This window comes from Convolutriloba macropyga, chromosome 2 (assembly GCF_964194025.1).
Source record: "Convolutriloba macropyga chromosome 2, txConMacr16.3, whole genome shotgun sequence".
Taxonomy (NCBI): domain Eukaryota; kingdom Metazoa; phylum Xenacoelomorpha; order Acoela; family Convolutidae; genus Convolutriloba; species Convolutriloba macropyga.
Genome location: NC_134469.1, coordinates 69,003,850 through 69,027,789, shown reverse-complemented (window position 1 = coordinate 69,027,789; position 23,940 = coordinate 69,003,850). Strand labels below are relative to the sequence as shown.

Genomic DNA, 23,940 nt, shown 5'->3' with positions numbered 1-23,940 from the left:
ATCTAAGTTGCGCTGAGCGTTTAAGATGTCAGACTGATATCCTGGAGGTCTGGAGTTCGAACCCCTCGGGGTGCCATTTTGCATTCATAAAATCTGCGCCCCCTATAAATTAAATTGCCCTGCCTGTTGTTCGAGAGCAATTCAACCGAGGTTAGTGGGCCTGTTTTTAGTTTTTTAATTTACTAAAATAAGGTTTCCAGTGAGGCGTCAGGGATCTTTTATTCTCAGCTTATGCTTTTGGTAATTCGATTTTTTGGCGTTAAGTTTTTGAAACTCATTATTTGTTTCTTAATTGCTATTGATAACAACAATTCATTCGACTTTTTGTCAAAATGTTTCCGATATTTAAATTTAGTTTTTACTTTCCTGTATTGACAGGAGGCTCTCTCAATAATATAATATTTTAATTATTTTTGTCTGAGTCCCGATAAATTCTATTTTTGCTTTAATTGGAATTAATTTCAACAAAGATTAACAAGAGAGACGTGTTTTTAATTTTTTAAAGCTCTAACGCATTTGGTTTCCTGAAACCTAAAATTTAGTTTTTTAACGTCTGGTTAGTTTTAAATTAAGAATATCTGCCTTATGCTTCCCATTGTGTCTTTTGGGTAGCAGATTTTTGAATTTGTAAGGCCAGTTTATGCGTGAATTTTAACGTTGTCAATTTTTGTTTTTTTTATTGCTTCAAGTCTGTCAAAAAATGTTGCACGCTTTCTCGATGTCTTTTTACTTGCTTGAATTTTTCCAATGTTGAAACGTTAACAGCAGGGGTTTTAGTTTTTAATCAAAGATTTTTAATCTCTGCTGATGCAAATAATGATAGTATTCGGACAAAAGATAATAGTCCCCCCCAATCTAGCGTGTATCATTCTAACATTCTGCAAAGACTATAGTTTTATTCGCTCTGCTGTTGTCAGTTATTTTATTTTTTAAATAGCCGCCGTCAGCCTCTCAACGAAAATTATTTAGGCGCTCTCTCACTTTTTTATTCGCTTTACCTTTCGATCACGTTTTTCGTTTTACATGAATCACGATTTTCATGTTTGACTTCTGACTTACTTCACACACTGTTTCAACTGAATGGATTTTTAATTCTTCCAGAAATTCAATTACACAATGTGGTGATTACTGTAAAAGTCAAAAGATCAAAATCAAAGGAGACGGGATAAATCGATAAAGCCCGGTCATTAAGTCATTGAGAATTAGGTTATCAAAGTTCATTAGAGTGTTTGCTAGCTGAAATGTGTATTTAGTTTATTAGCTTTCAGTTTAGAAGCTTAATTAAGTATAGTTTTGGAATCCAACTGAAACTGCCCGCCAAATTAGAACACCCTTTGACACTGAAAAAAAAACAGAAAAAAAATTGGTCAATTTATGTCTTCTTTTTTTCCTTTTTCTGTTTCAATCACGATATGCATCAAGCGCGTCAACGGCGGCTATTTCCGGCAATCTGCCGGCTATGTTCTCACTTTTAATGGATTTCAACTGATTTCATTTAATCACTGCGCTTGAGCACTGAGCCGCACTGAGAACTGCTTTTAAAAGTTTTGATTAATTCATTGTCTGCTAATGTTCTTGGTGATAGTTTCTTGTATTAAACGATTTCGGCCTTTGCGTAGTATTTTCCTTTTTTCATGATTAATTTAATATTTTTAATATTTTGAATTCTTTTTGTCTATGATATCTACAACAAGAAAGAAATTTATCATATTATTCTTTTAGTTGTCGAAATGACAATTTAAAAAGTGGTTTCTAGAGTCCTGAATTTTAGTTTTCTTTAAAAAAATAATTAAGATAAGTCTCTAAGATTATCTGCATGATGACTTCACAATGTTTTTTGGGTCACAGTTGCAGCTTCGGGGCTCTGAGAAGTTAAGAACATTATTTTGAGTTATTTCATTGAAATTTTTGTTCCTATCAGCATTTGTCCTTCCTACGAATTTGTCAACGGAAGGAGATATGTTTTTAAATAAAACGAAACTTTGCGGTATCGAGGTTTTAGTGTTTGTCGATTTAAGTATATGTGACTTGTTTGTATGGATTCGGAATGATGCTTTACTTGTTTTTATTTTAGCTTGTTTCATTGATGTCGGTGCTCAAATGTTTCCCGTTATTTTTCTAGAGGTCGATAATAAATGTTCGAAGAGAAATGATAGTAATTGTGGCTGCAATTATGGTTCTGCTTGGAAAGTCCGACTGTTCCTGCTGCATCTGTGGCTTTTATTTTAATGTCGTCTTCAAGATTTTTGTTACGACCATATGTCGTCTCGATAACTTGAAGTTCGCTTTAAGATATTTCTTAGAGTTTTGACTGATTTTCGTGCGATGCGTCATATTTCATTCTTAATGGAGCTTTTTTAAATCGAGGGATTATGGTAATAGTACATGTAGTTTATCTTACTCTCAAAGATGACTTCAACTATCAAAATGACTTCTTTATTTCAATGAGATAAGATCAATGAGATAAGTGGCACACACAAAGAAAAGTGTGTGGCACTCTAATTGAAGGGTATTGAGGTTAGATAACAGAAGCAGCAATTAGTTTTCCTAATCAAAATGCAAATCAAAATGTAATATCGCGGCTATTTTCTTGCAATCTGTCAGCTATGTTTATCGTTGTTGCTGGATTTAAGGTTTTTGACTGGAATTGTTTTGCAGATACAACGTTGCAGATAGAACGACGTTGCAGATACAAGACTTCACTTTTGGCTGTTATTTGAGTGACTTGAGAGTTTGCAATTGGATTTGGTTTTCTGTGACAAGTGAAAGTTTTTAGCGAAATTGTGGGCGAACCTTCTTATATAAGTTAAGACAGTTGAGTACTGTTTTCTTGTTTTAATATTGCAAGGAGTTTGAACTGTATTGGGATACTGTCTATTTTTAAGGTCTATTCATTTATTTTGGTGATTTTCGAAGGCAAATTTGAGTAGCAGTTTTGATCTGGCTGGAAAAGGAAATGGATCAAAAATATGGCGTGAAGCTATAAGACAGTTGGGTACGGTTTTCTTGTTTTAATATTTCAAGGAGTTTGTAAAGCATTGGGATACTGTCTCAATTTAAGGTCTATTCAAATATTTTCGTGGTTTTTGATGCCAAATTTGAGTAGCAGTTTTGATCTGGCCGCAAAAGGAAATGAATCAAAAATATGGCGTTAAGCTATGTTTTAGATGTAGTGTGAAGAGTATGCTTGAATAAAGTTTTAGTTTTTTTTCGGTTTTGGTTCTTATGTACCTGCGACACTGTTTGAAAAGTTGGCATCATTGTATCTGAACAAGGAATTATGGCTTCAAAACTAATTTTCAGTTTACCAATGAGCCATTTCTGTTAAATATATTCACATCAAAGACGGTACTCATCGGTACTAAAATTTCAAATTAAAAATTTTCTTAAAACTAGTTAATATTTATTATATATATTACGAGTATACAGATTATTAATAGCCACACTCAGCCTCTCAACGGCTATTATTTATGCGCTTTCCTTTTTAACACTCGAAGAGGCTTTATGGTTTTCTGTTTTTTAAGACTCGAAAGGGCTTTATGGTTTTGTTTTTGTTTCACTCGAAGAGGCTTTATGGTTTTCTGTTGTTTTTTATAAGTGAGCCTGCAAGAAAGCCGGAATTTCAGGGAGTAAATAAAGTTTGAAAAGATTGTTTCAGTGAACAAATTCAAAGAGTGGAGAAAAGAGTGGTTCTTTTGTTCATGCCTTCTTTTGAAACAGGGAGAAATGTGGGTGTGAAAGTTTTCGCTCAGCGAGCAAATATTTTTTGACCACTCGGTTTTCTCGATGCATTTTTTAAAATCTCAGTTCAATTTTTTTCTGGTATTTTGGTTTTTCTAAAACATATTTAATAGTACCTGTACCTTTGGAAGCGTTTGTGACCATCTCAGTTGTATATTAGATTTTGACATGCAATCTTAAGCTATTTTTTTGATATTGCAAAATTAATTTTTTAGCGGTTCCTGTTTTTTTCATGTTTTAGTGTCTGAGGTAACTTTATTGGTTACAATTAATTTTTCAATGAGTGTTGGCCTTTTGATTTACCAAAAATGAATTTAAGTGTGTATTTTATGAAAACAGGCAAAATTTGAACATTTTTTGATGATTTTTTCGGTTTTTGAAGTTTTTTCCCTTTCAGTTTTTTCTTCAGTTTCATTTAAGTTCAATTGATGAATTGAAATTGATATTAGAATTTTTTTACTAAGTGAGCGCATAGAAAGGCTTGATAAAAGAATATTTAAAATAAATTAATCATTTTTTGTTTAACCTGCGGATTTTTCAATTTTTTTTTTTCGAAAATGCATTTTTTAAGAAATGCATTTTTTTGTTTTGGAACTTAAATGAAACTGAGTTTTTATGATCTCTAAAAAGGTATTTTTGATTAAAGTTTTAATTTTCAGGTTGGTTTGACTGACTTTCGAAGTTTTTGATCATGAAAAGTAGTTCTTTGCTAATTTGAATGTTTTTCAACAAACTCTCCGCTTTTAAGCCTTTTTAAGCAATACCCATTGTTTTTTCATGCTTTTACTTATGATTGAAATTAAGCATAGGGCGCAGGGGGCAGTTTTTATTTTAAATTAAAAACAGGTTCTGTGGTATCAAGTAATTTTTTCCTTCGAAATTTGACGAAAACTGCAAAAATTGTTAACATTTTTCGTTTCTTAGTTTTTTGCTTATTTCAAATATACAGATGCTCTTGTGCTTATTTTGGCTTGCCCGAGGTTGTGTGTGCAACGAATTTTTCTCATTTTTGTGAAAAATTGTGAAATATTTCAATTTTGTGAAATATTGTGAAATATTTTTGTGATTTATTATTTTTTGTGAAAAAAGCCGAAACATTTTAGGTCAATTTGTCTGTTCTTTTTTTTCCTGTTTCCGATGTGCAAACGTGTTAAAGGCGGTTATTTTCTGGCAATCTGCCGGCTATGTTTAACTAGAGATTTTTTTTGTATGAGTATAAAGATTATTAATCAAAATATAATCTCGTGGCTATTTAATGTTCTGTTTAACGGCTCTTTTCTGTCTATTAATGTTTAACGTTATTGATGGATTTAAGGTTTTGACCGCGATCGCTTTTTACGACATTGCAGATAGAGGACATTTTTAGAAGAGCGATGCAAAATTGTTCTCATGAATTTAATTTCTCGAATTTCGTCAACTTTCGCATAAGATTTGCAATTGTTTTCATTGGTTGAAATTTTTTTGTGATTTTTCAGTTTATTTTATTTTGGTCTTGCATACCATTTACTAGGCAGATTTGAGAGACAAAAAATAGTTTTGAACTGTTCGAATTTCGATCAAACTGTAGTCTTGAACTTAGTTAGAATTATTAGCAAGAAAGTGACTTGCCAGATTACAAGAGCAAATTGATTCTAGTCACTTTATATATATTAATCGCCAAGAATTGGTGCTTAGAATCAATATTCGGTTGAAACTGGTGAATCTAGATAACTATTATTCGAGTGAGGTTTTTTCTTGTAAAATCTTCCCAGCATATATTGAATGATTATGATGCCACCGGAAATGTGAGTTCTTAGAAAACGTAAATGCATACTATCTATGGTATCCGTTGCGACTGATATCTAGGAAGTTTCCAAAAGCAAACCATATTGAAAAACCCTTGTGACCCCACTATAAATCATATTGCTATGACTAGTTTGTCTCTTCACTTTCTCGCACTGATAATGTGATGTATACAGCTGATTTTTGAGATTTTTTAATCCTTAAAATCAAATAATTTTTATCTAATAATCAGATATCTCCTATAAATCTCTGTAGTTGTAAGTTCTACTTTACAATATTGGGTTTGTTGTACTCTCCTTTTGAGGAATTAATTTTTCTACATAATTAAGAAACGCCTGCTTAGTACCTTCTCTGCTTAGTAGGTTTTTTCACAACTGTTTTACCTGCTCAAGCTACGATGGATCAACAGACGTTGAAGCTGCTGACCTACACTGGAAAGGCACAAGACTTTCCAATCTTAAGCACAAGATTTGTGGCAATGATGCAGACGAAATGACTACAAATCACTATTTGGGCCAGAGAAACAACCCAATGAGCCTGCTCCACCAACCAATGGGACAATCGATGATGAGAAGAACTACAAGGTGCTGAAAGATGCATATGAGAACGAAATTGCAGACATCATGGAGAAACCAAATGTGTGGTGTCATCTGCCACTGACTCTAAATGCAACAACCCTCATGCTGATGAGAGATACTTGACTGTGTGCGAGATGACGGCATCGGAGATGGAGCAAAGGCTTGGACGCTTTTGCCAGAGAGATTTCAGTGTGGAGACCCCGAGGTGTGATTTGGTTTCACAGCTTGCTCGACTGCAGCTCGAGGATTCTGAGGATTTGGACAGCTTCTTCATCAGAGCACAGGAGTTGCTCACAAGGCTACAAGAAGCAGGGGAACAGTCTCAGAGACGCTCTTCAACGCCTTGGTCCTCAATGGTCTGCCAATGAGGTGTGAAAGTTTTGTTATACAGGAAAACTTCAATCGGGCAACGAACTCCAGAGTTGAGGAAAAGGCTGCTGAACTTCCATGAGAGCACAGCACAGAGACACAAGGAACAAAGTAGCTCAGTAGTCACTGGCAGTGAAGCGTGACTTCAGGAAGGGACGTATGTGAGGAAACTCTTTTCTTTGTGGGATCCCTGCATACTTTGCCGAGGAATGCAGGAGGGAGGAGACAGCACAATGCAGCAAATGTGGTGAGAAAGGTCACCTAGACAGGGCATGCGAGAGACAAAGAGATGGAGGCGAACACGCGTCAGTGGCAATGTGTCCCACATTGGCTACACCAAACGAGAAATACTGGGCTGCTCTTACAAAGTGGAAGACAGCAGGCATTCTGGTGGGCAGTGGTTGTACAGATGACAGTGACAAACATCGACGTGTTCCTAGACTTCGTGCCCATCCAATCTGTTGTCAAATCCCAATGGAGAAGCTTCCGGGGTAGTGGGCAGAAGCTGTGTGAGGATTAGCATACCCTCAAACAAAGGGGAATTCCAATGCGAACTCAAGAATGTTTTGTGTGTCTCATTTTTCCTCAAACCTCATATCAGTCCCAAGATTCACGGAGTTGGGACATAGCTTTTCTTTCGAGAAAGGAAATAGCTACATGAAACTCCAGAAGGGAACTCGGGTAAAGCTAACACAAGAAAATTCTTTGTTTTATTGACCCTGCAGCGTTAATGATTTTAAGATCAGTTCGAACGGCGTAAAACTTAACTGTGCGAGGAATGGCACAGACGATTGGGTCATTTGAATCAAGCCAGAGACAGTGGGGAAACTCGATGATGTGTGCAATGTGTGCGCATTGGCCAAGATAACAAAGACTCAAGTACCAAGAGTGGCAAAAACGCGAGCAGAAGAGAAGCTGTAGTGGATCGTCTTTTGGTTCTCATTGTGGGACGCCAGAGAAGCTAAGGCAAGACAATGCGAAGGAGTATACTGCTTAGATGTGCTGCTTATATGCAGGCATTCTACAGGAGACCATAACAGAGACGGCACAACAGAATGGGTTAGCTGAGAGGTGCAATAAGACACTGCTGGAGATGGCTAGATTTTTGTCCGTTGAGTTAGAGCTTCCCATTATGATGTGGGTAGCAGCAATTTTCACGCAGCAAGCGTCGGAAACTTGGTTGTGATACGATAAAATTGCCCAGCATAGCCGGTGCGAGTTATTAAACAATTTTGCTCGCACAGTCTTCACGAGGAAGAGGGAGAGACGTCAATAAACTTGAACCCTAGGCACTGGAAGAAAAGTTTGTGAGTTACACTGAAGGAGACAACGGATACCTAATGTACGTACCCAACACACGCAAGGTGGTGGCAGTTGGAGATGTGATCATCAAGGAGTCCGAACTTGGCTCCATCCCTGACAACACAGAGACGCCCCATCAACTAGAAGAGGGGTCACAGCAACTGGGGATTGGGCACCCAGATGATGGTCATCAGGGCGATGGCAACAACGAGAAATGGCACATCTACTGCAATAAAAGGGGACTGCCATGACGCAGAGAGCGTGAACTCACAAGAAACGAAACTGAGACGAGAGACCTTGGATGTTGAGTAAGCAGCACCAGATGAAGAATCTACTGCAACAAGAGGGAGTCTGAGACTCGGAGTCACTAGGCGACAGTGACACAGAAGAATTATCACACTCAGAGACAGTTGTTTTCGCTGGAGAGGCACTGGATCAAGCGGACTTGGCAGAGCCCCGACGAGGGTGACGAGCAAGGATTGTTCCGGATTTTTTTGGAGAAGTTAGAACCCGTATTGTTGTGACTGAGGGTGACTATGTGGAACATAAAACAGTGTGCGAAGCCGAGCAAAATGACCACTTGGACCATTGGCACCGAGCGATGAAGGATAGCCGCTGCGAGGTATAAAACCTTTTTGGTTGCACAGTCTTCATGAGGAAGAGGGAGAGATGTTAATAAACTCGAACCCTAGTCACTGGAAGGAAAGTTTGTGAGTTACACTGAAGGAGACAACGGATACCTAATAGTCGGGTTGGGCACAAACCTAATAGAGGGGTCACAGCAACTGGGGATTGGGCACCCAGATGATGGTCATCAGGGCGATGGCAACAACGAGAAATGGCACATCTACTGCAATAAAAGTGGAGTGCCATGAGGCAGAGAGCGTGAACTCACAAGAAACGACACTGAGACAAGATGCCTCGGATGTTGAGTAAGCAGCACTATATGAAGAATCTACTACAACAAGAGGGAGTCTGAGACTCGGAGTCACTAGGCGACAGTGACAGAGGAATTATCACAGTCAGAGACAGTTGTTTTCGCTGAAGAGGCACTGGATCAAGCGGACTTGGCAGAGCCCCGACGAGGTTGAGGAGCAAGGATTGTTCCAGATTTTTTGGAGAAGTTAGAACCCATCTTGTTGTGACTGAGGGAGACTATTTGGAACACAAAACAGTGTACGAAGCCGAGCAAAGTGACGACTGGGACCATTGGCACCGAGCGATGTAGGATAGCCGCTGCGAGGTATAAAACCTTTTTTGTTGCACAGTCTTCATGAGGAAGAGGGAGAGACGTCAATAAACTTGAACCCTAGGAACTGGAAGGAAATTTTGTGAGTTACACTGAAGGAGACAACGGATACCTATTGTGCGTACCTAAAACACGCAAGGTGGTGGTAGTTGGAGATGCAATCATCAAGGATTCCGAACTTGGCTCAATCCCAGATAACACAGAGACGCCTGACTACTAGACGAGGGGTCATAGCAACTAGTGATTAGGCACCCAGATGATGGTCATCAGGACGATGGCAGCAAAGAGAAGCAGGGCACATCTGTAAAAAAAATGGGAGTACCGTGATACAGGGAGCGTGAACACACAATAAACGACCCCGAGACGAGAGGTCCCGGATGTTGAGCAAGCAGCACTAGATGAAGAATCTACTGCAACAAGAGGGAGTCTCAGAGACTCGGATTCACTGGAAAACAGTGACACAGAGGACTTCTCACAGTCAGAGACAGTTGGTTTCGCTGAAGAGATACTGGGTCAAGGGGAATTGGCAGAGCCCAGATGAGGGCCACGAGCAAGAATTGTTCGGGAATTTTTTGGAGAAGTCAGAACCCATCTTGTTGTGACTGAGGGTGACTATGTGGAACCCAAAACAGTCTACGAAGCCGGGCAAAGTGAGGACTGGGACCATTGGCACCGAGCGATGGAGGACGGGGTCAAGGCACTCCAAGACAACAAGATTTGGAACCTGGTGAGACCACCCACAGGCGGATGTCATACCGGGCAAATGGGCCTACAAGTGAAATTGGGACCCAGTGGTCAAGTCGACAAATACAGAGCACGCTATTTTGAAGGGCTTCAAACAAAAGGAAGGACTGGACTACTTTAAGACTTGGTCGCTTACCTGTAAGCCAGAGATGTTCAAGATTCTACTTCCTTCAACTATCAGCGAGGCAAGGCCATGTGATGCTCCTGTTTGATGTCACGGCGGCTTTCCTGCAATCACCCATGGAGGAAGTGTATCTGGAACAGCCGCATGAGTTTGTAAAAGAAGGATAAGATGGAGGCGAGTTAATATGTGGGTTAATTAAATCAATTTATTGATTGAAACTGGCTGCTAGCAACTGGTGTAAGGAGCTAGGAAAGTTCCTACTGAGACAGGGGTTCACCAGAATCAGGACTAATCATTGCTCGTTCGCTAGAGCAGATACAGATGGTCACACCTTCATCTTGGTCTGAGTTGACGTCTTCATAGTAGCATCAAAAAGCATGACATTGATCTCCGATGTCAAGAAGGTCATTTCACATGCAAGACGAGGAAGACTACGCTGGTTTCTTGGTCTAAGAACCAGACGGGAAGAGGACGAAGTAACAGTTGACCAAGAACTCTAGATAGAAACAATGCTTGAGCGGTTTCAAATGGATCAATGCAAACCCTTAGGTAAGAACTCCAGCTGATTTGATTTTGAAACTTCAGACAGCACAAAACGGAGACGAGAGAAGTGGATCAAAGGATCTACAGAAGCTTGGTTGGATCATTTCTGTATCTGGCCTAACAGACGAGGCAAAACATCATGTTTAGTAACCATTTTGTCCAGACACATGAATGCACTTACTAATAAATGCTGGTTTTGCGGAAAACGACTCCTGTGATATCTGCAAGGTTCAAGAGCTTTAAAACTTACTTACAGAAAAGAGTATTTATGATTTAGTAGGGGAAAGTGATCCAGACTGGTCTGGTGATGTGAACGACAGAAATTCAACGACGGGCTATTACTTCAAACTCAAAGGACATGGCGCAGCACACATGTGGAACGTCAAGACGCAGGCCACGGTTGCTCTTTCATAAAAGTTACGGTTGATCAAAAGCAGAATATCAGGTCATGGTCTCAGCAGTTCAAGTAGCATTGTATCTGAAACAACATTTCGGCAGTATTTCGGCATCCAACAGCAACTTCCAATAAAAAATTGGAGAGGACAACCGCTGTTGTATCAAATTGTGCCTTAATCCAGACATACACAAGAGGAGCCAGCATCTTGAGACAAAGTTTGACCTTATTCGGGACAAGGAGGTGGATGGAACTTTTCCAATTCATTAAGTTCCTACTGATAAAGTGGCAATCGACGAAATCCTTACCCGTATCAAAGATTCAATCATTCAGAACAGATTTGAATGGGACGTGCTCTACGCAATGAGCTCAAGTCTGTCTGGGTTGTTAGAATTTTGATCAGAGTACAGTCTTAAAAGTTTTAGAAAGGTTGACTTGTTAGATTACCGAGATAAGAGCAAGTTGATTCTAGTCACCGAATTTATATAAATGAATCGTCAAGAATTGGTGCTATGAATCAATATTCAGTTCAAACTGGTGAATCTAGACAACTTATTTCAGTGAGATTATTCTTATTTGAGTAAAATCTTTTTTGAGTAAAATCTTCCCAGCATATTTTGAACGATTTTGATACCACCGGAAATGTGATCGAACTCTTAGAAAAGTGTAAATGCATACTATCTATTTTATCCATTGCGACTGATTTCTAGGAAATCTACAGAAGCAAACCATATTGAGTGACCTTTGCGACCCCCACTATGAATCATGGTGCTAAGATTAGTTATGTCAAAGGAACTCTTGTGTAATAAATGACGTTTTTTAAAAGGCTTCTGTGGAATATTTTTTTTGGCTAGTGGGAACAACTCTTGCTGAGACAAATCTTGTAATCGAACATTTAATTTAGAATTGATGTTTGATAGTTGACAAAACTCGCGAGAGAGCAGAAAGTTCAGCCCTTATTTTTTACCCCAAATTATCACACTTCTACATTGCTGGTGATCACCTTCAATTAACAACTTCCTTGTCTCCTCATGACATCCGATCTTTACTAGCATTTAACTGTGATAATCTTTAAAAGATCAAGGGTCATTGGATCTTGCAAAATGAAAAATTGGGGACAACGTTGGTATAAATAGCAGGTGTTAGCTATTTGTTACTTTCGCTCATTCCATAAATAACCAAGATGTAAATCAGCGAGTTAATCGAGCCACGTATAATTTTTCATACTTTAAACAGTAAACCTTAACTTACTTTCAATATTCCTATCATGTGAATAGTTTGTTCCCGAGAAGGACACCATGAAAGTGATACTTTGGCCCTCCGCAATGCTTTTGTAAAAGTGTACGCGGTCGTGCGATCTGTAGGCAAGTAGTTTTAGCTCTAATAGCTTACTTTTGACTAAATTATGTGCGAAGTGGACTTTTAATGCAAAGTGCTTTGGATTTCGGTGATTCATAGAATTTTTAACAAGAGCAATACATGTTTGGTTGTCTACCAAGACGTCTACTAGCTGCTGAAGATCTAAGTTTTTTCTCCTGATAGCTTTGCTAACTGCTAAGTGTACGGCTTCAAATAGAAGACTACAGCGACCAGCTCACCTTCAGAATGTAGGGAGACACATACACTTTTGTAACTTCCTAGGCCAACTGACTGTATCTGAACTTATGTTAATATTAAAACAATAACCACTTCTGCTTTTACTGTGGTCTATATTGCCTGCTTCATCTGAGTCTGAAAACCCTGTCATTTCCAGGTTCTCGCACTTTCTCTTGAAATCTTGTCTGACTTTGAGTCATTTTCTCTCCTTTCAGTTAACAAAAACACTTTTTTGCCTCATTCCAATGTCGCCTTCCAGGATTTTTAATAAAGGAACTCAATAAATTAGCTGCGGTCGAATTATCTGGTGTACTTAATGCCAGATAGTTCGAGCATCCCACTATAATCACATGATTGCCTTTCTCTATGCTCATTTCCATCTATTTTGGTGAATTTAATTTTGACAGATTCAGGCTAACAAATAATCGTGTTTCCATTGTCTTTGAGAGGCTCACGTTTAACTCCTCTAACATTCAAGAATCAGTTTAGGTCTCATTAACTGCTAATTTGAAAATGCTCATGAAGGATTTGTTTTGAATTTTTTAAAGTCCTCCTGAAATCCTAATGTCACTATATCGTCTACCCAAAGACGCACCATTCCCTCTTTACAGTTTTCACCTTTATTTGTTAAAAGGTTTTAGGCTTTTTGGTTAGTCAATGAATATTCGTTGTTGTGTCAGGACTTATCCTGCTATGTTTTTATTTATCAATAATTTGGTGTATTTATCAATAATTTGGTGTATGTAAAACCAATTCCGCACGTGAAAGCTAAGTGTTTATGTCGAATGGCTGACTCAAATGATGCACAAAGAGAAGAGAATGATTTTCTGTTCTTTTCGTTTTTCACAAAGAGAGGGAGAGAAAAAATTATGTGTCAAAATTTTTCCGCTAGCGAGCGAAATTTTTCTGATCACGTGCGGCTTTATCGAAGCAGTTTGCGGTTGAAATTTTTTGTTAAATTGGTTTTAGTGCTCTTTGAAATTGATTGATTTTTATTCTGAGTTTTCGTGAAGGAAACTTGAGTAATTTTGGACATTTTTGCCGATTTTCGTGCGTTTTTCGAGTTTTTACTTTTTTTTTAATTTTTTTATTTTTTAATGTAGTTGTTCGTGGTCCATTTTCTCTATTATTTAGGAGCTGTTGCTTTTAAGTGATATTTGAATTCTAGATGTGGCACTTTTCACTGATATGACCTATACAAAATTTGTTTCAGATTTTTTATTCCATGCATCTTTTACTTGTTGTTCTATTTCTCTGCGACAAGTTTTAGTTGGATGACTGACATACCAGCAGATTTAAATGTCAATTACCCCAGAATCATGGTTGGAAGTTGCATTTCGTCATATTGTTGCATAATTTTATAGTTTTTTTTTACGTAATACTTATTATAGTTTTTCACGTAATTGTTTTACTTAGTGTTTTTTACTTAGTTTTTTTATTTGTCCTTCATTCTCTTTTCTTTTCCTCTGTTTTCTCTGTGTGAACTCATTTTGTTTGATTTTCTGTCAAATGGTAGCATTTTGTTGCAAATAGTTGTACTACAAGGTCTTAGTAGTTTTTGCGGATATATTTTTTGGAGTTGCAACTAAAAGTAAATTTGATCAGATGATATAGCAGTTTTTGCTGCAATAAAATGAATTCTAAGCTAGATTCCCCACCGCCTGTCGTTCGAGAGCAATTCATTCGACGTTAGGAGGTTTAGGTTTTAGAATGTTCAATTTGTCACTGAGGATTGTCATTTTTCTACTTCGAGTCGTTTCCGGAATTTTCCGGCTTGGTTTTTTTAATTTGCTTTACCTTTTGGTTTACGTTTTTTGGTTTACATAGGTCACTATTTTACGTTTGTTAGCTCACTCACTGTTTCATGTGAATACTCATTGAATTCCGCAATGTAATCAATACAGTCAAGGTTAAGAGCAAAATCAAATGAAACAGGATCAATCGATAAAGCCCAGTCATTAAGTCATGGTTCTGTAGGTTATCAAAGTTCCTTAAAGCGTTTTCTCGCTGGCATTACTATTAAAATTAATAGCTTTCTGTTTAGAAACTGAATTCAGTTTAATTTTGGAATTAAACGAATTAACAGAATTTGAGAATTTGATTTAACGCCAAATTAGAACATTTTTTTATTCAATCACGATATGCGTCAAGAGAATTTGATGATTTTGAGAATTTGAGCATTACTATTAAAATTAATAGCCTTCTGTTTAGAAGCTGAATTTAGCTTGATTTTTGGAGTTAAACGAATTAAAAGACTTTGAGAATTTGATTTAACGCCAAATTAGAACATTTATTATTCAATCACGATATGCATCAAGAGGGCCAACGGTGGATATTTTCTGGTAATTTGTCGGAAATGCTTTTCAGCAGTTGAGCCTCCCATTTTGGTTGTGCAAACTTGTTTGTTGGCTAGTAGTCGCCAAAATGCCAGCAATGGATTGGCTGATTTCTTGTCCCGGGAAGGCAGTGAAGTGAAGTTCATATTAAAAGCTATTCCGAATAGTTTGATTCTTTCTCTGTCTTGCAACGGATGCACAGTAACGTTGAACTTTTGTGTGAAGTTTTCTGCTAATTCCACTCGAACAAAATTTTTTGTAAACATTTTATGTAAAGCATTTTTTGTAAACGTCTGCGTCCCTTTTATTCAAAATTTTTGCTTGACCGTTTTTGCGTGTGGTTAGATTGTTTGCTCCCGTAAAACATTCTGAGCTACAACCCCTCTAAATTAAAATGCCAGCGGCTGTCGTTGAGAGAAATTCATTCGATTTGTCTATTTATGTTCAGAATTTGGAGCCCGTAAAAGCTCAGCTGCGGCAGTGGGGTCAAGTGGAGCGATGGGCATTGGAGGAGATGGAGTGTCAAGTGGCAATCACTTGTCAGTCCTCCGGCAACAAACACATTCTCACCCTGACAATCCCAATCACACATTTCACAGTCCACTTCGTGTACGACTGTCGGACGAGGTGAGGCATTTTATTGTGCAAGATCAAAAACAAGACAATGATTTTGTAACTTTTTTCGGGAAAAATCGAACACTTAATTAGTTCAAGCAAAGTTTCTTGCGAACGTGGTTTTAATACTGAACGGTAAAAGTAAGTTAGCACCCCTTAGTTTTACGAAGTAAAAATTCATTTCTTAGGCAATATTACTCCAACCTAAAATCACACTGATCCCCTACACTAGTCCTCTCACCTACCTATGTAATTTAGAATCCCAATGTAAAGCTGATGAGCTCCACAATAAAAAGAAAGTTCTCACAAGGTCACGATTTATTCACAGTTGAACAAACCTGAAAACATATTACATTGTGACAACTTTCCTTTTACTGTGAAGCTTGAATGAAATTCACCAACTTTACATTAGGATTTCTTGTAAGGGAACTTTGCGTTTTATCCGAATTTCATAGGTAGTCGACAGGACTAGTGAAGGGGATCATTGGTGTGCAAATTCTGTTCGAAAATTGATTTTAAACTGGAGTTATATTGCCTGAAGAATTGAATTTTTACTTCGTAATACTAGAGGGTGCTAACTTACTTTTGCCGTTCAGTATAATTGCTCTCGAACGAAATTTGAAGCAATTATTGTAAACTTTTCGGTTTTTATGAAAATTTTTTGCTTGACGTTTTGATTTTTGATTGAATTTCGCTCCTTTGACTTCTTTGTTCTGCGTAATCTAAATTTCTCTCTCATTCACAAGTGTCAGTAGCTGAACACAAGTGGCTTCACTACTACAATTAAAAAGAAAGTTGCACCGAAATTGATGTATTTTTTATTTTAATTTAATAGTGGTATATAATAACCTATAATGACATCATTTGAAGCTCTCGTTAGTTGCTCTTTCGCCACCCCCGCACTTAAGAACACTAATAGATTTGAGCTCCCGCTAGTTTTTTGAGATCAATTTTTCTGACCTGTGTTTTATAACTCGAAGAGGAGTATTAGAGAGGTCTTTTTCAATCAATTTTAATGGAGTAAATTTTGAAGCAGGGAATATTTGGGAGTGGTTTTAGTCTTGATCTAATTTGTGAAAAGAGCGAAAACAGAGTTGTTTCTTCTTAAATCTGGTTGTTCTCGAGGGAGTGAGAAATTGAGGTGTGAAACACATTTCCGTAAAGGAACAGAAAATGTTAACCTGTGGCTTTAGCAAGCAGATTTTTTTGTTGAGATTTGTTCGGTTTAGCGTTTTGAATAGGCTAAAATTAAAATTCTAAGCATGTTAAGATAGTGCTTGCAAGAAATATATATAATTAATTCGAGTTTTATGGTATTTTTGTTCCAGTTTTCAGCAATTGGCTTCGTGGCCAAATTGTTCTATCGCATTTATTGGTAATTGAAACGACGCCTATTGTTCAGAGTATTTTTTGTTGCAAAAGCATTACCAATTTTGTGGTTTAAAGAAGTGTTTTTGTTGAGAAAAATGGCGGAAAATGTACAAATTTTGTAACTATTTTTTGACAATTTCCTTCCGTTTTAGTATTGTTGTTCAAAAATGGAAAGGTTTGTGAGTCTGACATGGCTTTCCTTCCTTTTGCTTATTCAGCAGGTTGATTGATTCAGTTGCATAGAAAAAAGATTTTCGTGTTCTTGTGATAAATATTACAAGTGCAGAAATTTGTTTTGCTATGCAACTGAATCAATCAAGCTGCTGAAAAAGCACAAGGAAAGGCTTGTCAGGCTCACAAATGTTTCCATTTTTGAACAAAAATGTTTTACCGATATACTTAAGGTGTACTTTTAAAGTTATTGAGAATTTCTTGTGAATTTTTATATGAATTTTTTAGTGCAGCTGGTTTTCGGGCTATTTTCACTTTTGACTGTGTTTTAGTTCTTTTATTATTTACGAATTACTTGAAAACGTAGTTGTTTGACTGAGAGAAATACTTGCCGGAATTTTCCCGGCTATTTTTTCAAGATCTGGTCACACTTCTTGATTTTTGAAGTTAAATTGAAGTGATTTTTCCCCTCGAAACAAGTGGTGCGAAAAAGCGAGTGAGAGATAGGAGTGAGAGTGAGAGATAGGTGTTTGAACAAAAATTCACTCTCCCGCTAGTTGATTTTCTTCACGTCTATCATTTGACTCGTTTTACTTTTTTCGAGGTTGTTAACCGGATTTTTTCTCGAAATAGTTTTCCCAATTGATTCTTAGTCCATTCTAGGTCTATTTTTTTGTTTAACCGATGAAAGTTTTTTAAAGTAAAGGTCAGGTCTGATGTTTTAATTGCTCTCAAACGAATTGTGAAGCATTTTTGTTAAACTTCTTGTGTTTTTTATGAATAAGTTTCGTTTTTGAGTTCGAATATAAGGCCCCAGGGCATGAAGTTGCTGAACAGTTATTCTAAGAGCTTTACTATTCTTCAAGTTGAGATTCACCTAAACCGCAAAGGAGCCTTAATTTCGTGGTGAAGGCAACTATCTGAAATTCTTACTTGTCAATGTTAAGCTATCGTTGACGTTTCACTTTTTTTATTAGAACTCCTCCTGTGGAAGTGTGTCTCCGCAAGTCATGGATGGTAATTCAATGGGGAGCAACTATGCTGCAGATGCTGTCAGAAAACAAGCGTACCACTCGTTTGGCCCATTTGGCTCGACTGGTAGCTCGGGTGTGCCTGGGGGACAGGCACCTACTTTTCCTCACCAGGGTATATCTAAATCATCCTCCTATCATGGAACCATTTTGGACTTCAAAGGTGTCCACGGACAGCAACACAGAGGAGCCTCTTTGTTGCCCCCTCACTCACCCCCTGACCAACAATCCACACATTTGCATTCGGTCGCCAATACTTCCGCGAATGCCGCCGCTATCAGTGCAATATTATCTGCTGCAGCAGTGCAAAACAACTCCCAAATCCCAACCGGACTCATTCCCAACCTGCAACAACTAATCGAACAGCAGCGTCAATTGTTGAACCAGCCGCCCTTCTTCCCTAGTCCACACACCCATGTCCCCATGGAAGTTGCTTCCAGTCAAAATTTGAGTAGCCAAAACGCCCCCACAGACGACGCTTCTAAACTGAACACCATGCATCCGTCTCCCTCTGAGATTTTAGAGCGCATTAGAATGGATCCGTCCCTGGCTGCCGATCCAGCGATAGCCACCATTCTGATGCAGCATCTTAATCAGCATCATCTATCTAGTGCAGTGGCAATGTCTAGTAATCAAATTCCCCTGTACCGACACCTGTCTGAGAGCGCACTACAGCAGCACCACCAACAGTCGGAACATTCGTCAACGGAATCCAACTCGCACCCTCCTTTGCGTCGTATACTGGTGAGTTTTTTATAGCTATAAGCGGAGTTTACAGCTGCGGCTTTTTGATCACGTACGGCTTTTTGAAAGTAGTTTTTTTTTGGTTTTAACTCCACCTTTTTCAGTCAAAAGTGTTTTCCTCAAAACTGGTAATCTAAACTGGTAATTGTGCGTTTGGAAGCATTTTTGACCATCTGAATCGAGTTTTACTATTTTGGTGTCAATTTGCAGCTATTTACCAAATTGCCTTGTTTTAAGGGGTTTCAGCTTTTTTGTATTCTTTAAATTTTTATGGCATTCGGGAATTTTTGTGATTAAAATTAGCTGTTCTAGCATTTTTGATTGTATCCCAATTTAATCGATTGTAACTTTGAATTATTTTTGTCAAAGAAAATCGAGTAAATTTGTTCCAACTTTTGCAAATTTTTGTCTTAATTTTAAGTTTTTGCCTATTTTCTAATTTTATGGTTTTCGCTTTCTTTTCTCTTGATCCATTCTTATTTAACTACAGTTCTATAGGTGTTTTTACAATAAAATGACTCTTATAGCTAGACAGGGAACTTCACTTAAATAAAATATACAATTTTTAAATTTTTGTAAACGTTTTTCCATCTTTGCTTTTTTGTCTTATTTAATATTTCTTTGCAAGGAATCGAAAACATGACTACTCTAGCTAAAATCCAGTTACAATTGCTCTCTCATTAAGGATTGGGAGATTGGTTATTTTTTGTAGTAAATCTTGTTCGGATTTTATGCGGAATTTTGTATCGATTTTGTTTTTGGCCTTTAATTTTCACTTCACTTGTTTTTTGTTACATTGTGTCAAATGGTATTATATTGATGCAAAAATTTTCTGTCTTTGTATGACAAAGTTTTTTTAACAGTACTTCGGGAGTCGCAACTTGATTCAACTTTTTTCAGATGCTTTTTCATTTTCTCAATTTGTTTTCGTTTAAATTTTCCTGTTATGATTTCAAAATATTTAGTATTCAATGTACAGGTGCTTCAGTTAAGTGAGTATGGTCAGTTTCCTACTGAGAGTTGTCCCTACTTCCCGAATTCTTCGGCTACGATTTTCCGAATTCTTCGGCTACGGTTCACACGTTTTCATGATTATTGAAGTCATATAGTTGGATTGATGGTGTTGTTCACGCCGAAACAGGAAGTGGAGCCAAAAAGCGAGTGGTTTTGTGGCGTGAAAATGCTTTGCACTTTTTAAAAGTAGAGTGCAGGATGGTGTTTGAACAAAAGTTTGCTTTCTCGCTAGAGGATTTTTGTTCACATGCGGCTTTATGACATTGATTTTTTATTGTTTTTTTTTTTAAATTTTTTTGATCTGATTATTTTCTTAATGGTTTTCATAATTCAATCATCGTCCATTCTTGGTCTAGCTTTTATTTAGTCATTGAAAATTTTTTGAACTGTTTGTCAGAACCTGTCTTGCTGTTTTTACAATCCAAGAATTGGATTGTATTGGTGCTCTGTCTTTTTTTATTTTTGTAAGATGTTTTCACACCTTTTTTCATGACTTTGAGCTTTCAAAACGGGATAAACAGGTAAAGCTCAGCGGGCATCAAGTTTCATTAGAGGCCCTTAACCGCGCTTAGTAGTTCTTCGAGTACTTAGAGTGGTGAAGCTACTGGGAAGGCCGTAATTCAAGGTTAACAGGTCATTTTCAGAAGTTTTTGAGCCCAAAATGTTGCAATTTTTTCGGTTTTTTTCGTCTTTTTTGTTGGACCAGTCTGAAATTGAGGTTTGTAAAAGTTGGTAAATGTCTTTTGCAAGACGTAATTACTTTTTATGGCCATTTTAAGAGCTATATGTATTGCTACACCAAACATAAACACCGTAATTTTTTCTAATTTTCAAAATTTTTTCAAGTTTTTTGAATATTTTTGTTGTTTCAGCTCTTGGTGTCTTAATAATAGGTTATTTTTTAGTTTCTAGCGGTAATGGAATGGTTTTGAACTTCACGAATTTTACCAATTTTTTTGATAAAATTTGCAGTTTTTCCAATTTTCTGACATTAATTGTCATTATTCAAGTTTTCCAGCTCCAGGGGGCAAGAAGTCATCTCGTCTAGGATTTGATAATAGTTTACTGCAAAATTTTAATTGGCCATGGCATAAGCCAATTTTTTCAAATTTTTGAAAATTGTTGTCAATTTTTAGGTTTCTCTAACCTGAACAGCCAAAACATTTCCTTTAGGTTTTGATAATAGGTTACTGCATAGTTTCTAGTTGTAATGGGGAATGTGTTTCAAGATTTTAATATTACGATTTTTAGCGATTTTCAAATTGTAATTATTTCTTTGACTTCCTGAAATTTTAGTCTCTTTCCTCAGTGGCCAGGGTTTGCTGCTATTGAGTTTGCTAGTATGTTATTGCAAAGTTTCTAGTGGCAACAAAATAGTTTTCTGTTTTTTAGATTGCAAATATAAGTAATTTTTTAAATAAAGCTTACAATTTAAATTTTTTATTGTTTTCAAATTTTTTGAATTTTTTTTGTTATTTTCTGAGTTTAACTATCTTTATTGGCCAACGAAACTTTTTAAATGTTGCAGATGAGTTACAAGACAGAACTCCACAGAGCAAAGATGAATTTGAACATTTTTTCCAGACATTTTCGAAAATATCTTTAATTTTTTTCCTATTCATTTGAAGCATTTTTCACATTTCTTTTTGAAGCATTTGTCATTTTTTCAAGATTATCTATCTTTAGTGTCAAATTAATCTCTTTCAAGTCTTTTGCGTGAGTTAATGACTATATTGCATTGTGTCATAATTGGCCTTCAGGTTAAAAGCTTCAAGAGTTTTAGGAATAATTGTTTTTTTTGTTTAGTTTGATTCTTTTAGTTTCTCAACTTTCGAGTTTTCGTCTTTTTGGCTGGGATTGTTCAATTGATCTGCTGGTCATGTATATTAGGCCTGTTTTTCATTCAAATCCTTGGATTGTATTTCAGGACTTGTCCTGCTATGTTTTTTTATTTCGTCTTTTGACGCTCTTTTTTCGTTTTACTTTGTTCACACCACAAAGCCAAAAAAAGTGTCATTTTCTGAATAACTGTTTCCTCTCACTAGCGGCAATTGCGCGCGTGACCTCATTTCTCTCTCTCTCTCTCTCTCTCTCTCTCTCTCTCTCTCTGGTAAGAGTTTTTCAGTCAATAACGTGATTAGAGTTTGCTCATACGTGACATACTCACTCAATAAAATCACTTTTGCACTTTAAACTTAAGTTTAATTTGAATTAGTTCAAGGACAAAGGAACTCATTTTCAAGCGCCTTTTAAAGTTCGTTTATGCATCGTCTTGTATGGAAGCCTTTGAGATTTTATTTGGTCTTATTGTAAAGCCTTTGTTGTAGGGGCCTAATACAACGCCAGCTAACGTATCCGGAGTTCCTCCCATGCCTGCTTTGCTTTCTTTTGCATCTTCTGATGCCAATTCTGGTGTATCTCCGAACATCAGTTCTGGGCAACAACAGGCTTCCACATCGCCCATCATTCAATCCTTATCTGCAGACTCTGCCATTCTCAAGGACCAGATTCTAAACTGCCATAATCAGCAACAGCAAATCAATAGCTCAATTCTCTCGGCTGCGGCTGCCGCTAATCATGCAGAAGAATATGCGCAACTATTCAACTACTACTACCGTCAGTACACGCAAGGCGGTTTCTTAGGAGTGGCCTCATCACCCTCCTCGTCCTTGGCAGGTGGAGCTACAGGTGGAGATGGTTCCAACTCATCCACTTCGCACGTTGCACCTAAAACACTTCTCGTTCCAGCGCTGACTCCACCTAAGGTTGTATTGGAGCCACCCCCTCCTACGCCAGAGTTCGCTGACATGCAGCTCACCAATACTCGCGAGAGCAATCCCCACGCTGACCACCTCAGGTCATCTTGGACGAAATTGGGCGGGGTCTCACACTCAAAAGGTATCTCTCTCTTTCACGTTGTGTTTCACTATCACAAATTAAAACAGACGCCGATATTTCTAGACGGCTTTTACGTTTACATAAAACGTAAACGGATTAAGTAAATTCAATGATTCAGTTATAATTAAGTAATAATCAAGTAATTCAATAAATGATTAATAGCCGCCTCAGCTTCTCAGCCGGCTATTATAGCGCTGCTGTTTTTTTACAATTCAAAGAATTTGAATTGTATTGGGGCGCTGTCTTTTTTTCAAGATCTATTCACACATTTTCATGATTTTGAAGTCAAATTCGAGTAGTGATTTTGGTCACGCCGAAAAAGGAAGTGGAGAGAAAAAGCGAGTGGTTTTAAGGCGTGAAATTTTTAAATCATATTTTAAAGTAGAGTGAGAAATCGGTGTTTGAACAAAAATTCGCTTTCTTGCTAGTGATTTTTTGTTCACATGCGGCAATTTCAACTTTGATTTTTACTGTTTTTTCAATTTTTTGGATCGGATTGTTTTCTTAATGGTTTTCCCAATCCATTCATAGTTCATTCAAGGCCTAGTTTATTTGTATAAACCATATTTAATTTTTTCGTTGGTAGTTTTTTTGTTCACCTGCTGCGTTTTAACTTTGATATTCTGTTTTTTTTTCAAATTTTTTTGATTTTTTTAGAAATGGTTTTCCCAGTTCACTCCTAGATCTATTCTTTTGTTCAGTCAATGAAAATTCTTTAAATTGTACGTCAGTACTTTTCCTGCTATTTTTACTTCGTCGAATGAAAATTTTTCGCTTTACCTCAATTTGCCGCCTTTTCGACATTTTGCGTGAAATATTTCGACTTCTCTAGGCTAGTTTCACTCCTCTCATTCTGATAAAAGTGTTTTTAGACAGCAGTTGCTCAGCAAAAAATTCAAAATGAGCAGTCTGTATCAAAAACGAAATCAGAGATAGAAACGGGATAAACCCATAAAGCCCGATTTTAGCTGCCCGTTACTCAAACGTTGTTCTTAGTTACCATCTCTAATGCTTATTGGTATTGATACTAGCCCCTGTGTGGTCTCACTACGAAACAGGAGCATGTTCAGTTCAAAAATGACATCAAAATAGTCTGCACTTTAAAATTGTTTGTAAAGAAATAATTTTTTCAAAAGTTTTTTTCTCTTTCAATCCCAATCATGGTTTTTGGAATCAACAGAGGCTCTTTTCCAGCAATCTGCCGGGTATGTTTTAGTTATATGGATTATAAATGGCGAGGAGAACAGTTTTTACAAGGAGGCTTGGTTTTGTGCGTTTGCACATGAACATTCTACTTCGCTCATCCACATTTTTGGCATGTGTTTACCAAATGAACAG

At 37.2% G+C, this 23,940-nt stretch overlaps 1 protein-coding gene across 4 annotated transcripts in view; it reads left to right on the top strand.

The window, feature by feature from the left end:
* LOC142334651 (uncharacterized) overlaps window positions 1-23,940 on the top strand; it is a 148,532-nt gene that overhangs the window by 68,228 nt on the left and 56,364 nt on the right. For all 4 annotated transcript variants that reach the window (XM_075382856.1, XM_075382857.1, XM_075382859.1 and 1 more), the window contains 3 exons: window positions 15,207-15,385; window positions 17,893-18,690; window positions 22,032-22,602. In XM_075382856.1, coding sequence (XP_075238971.1) covers window positions 15,207-15,385; window positions 17,893-18,690; window positions 22,032-22,602 — 1,548 coding nt within the window. The remainder of the gene's footprint in view (window positions 1-15,206; window positions 15,386-17,892; window positions 18,691-22,031; window positions 22,603-23,940) is intronic.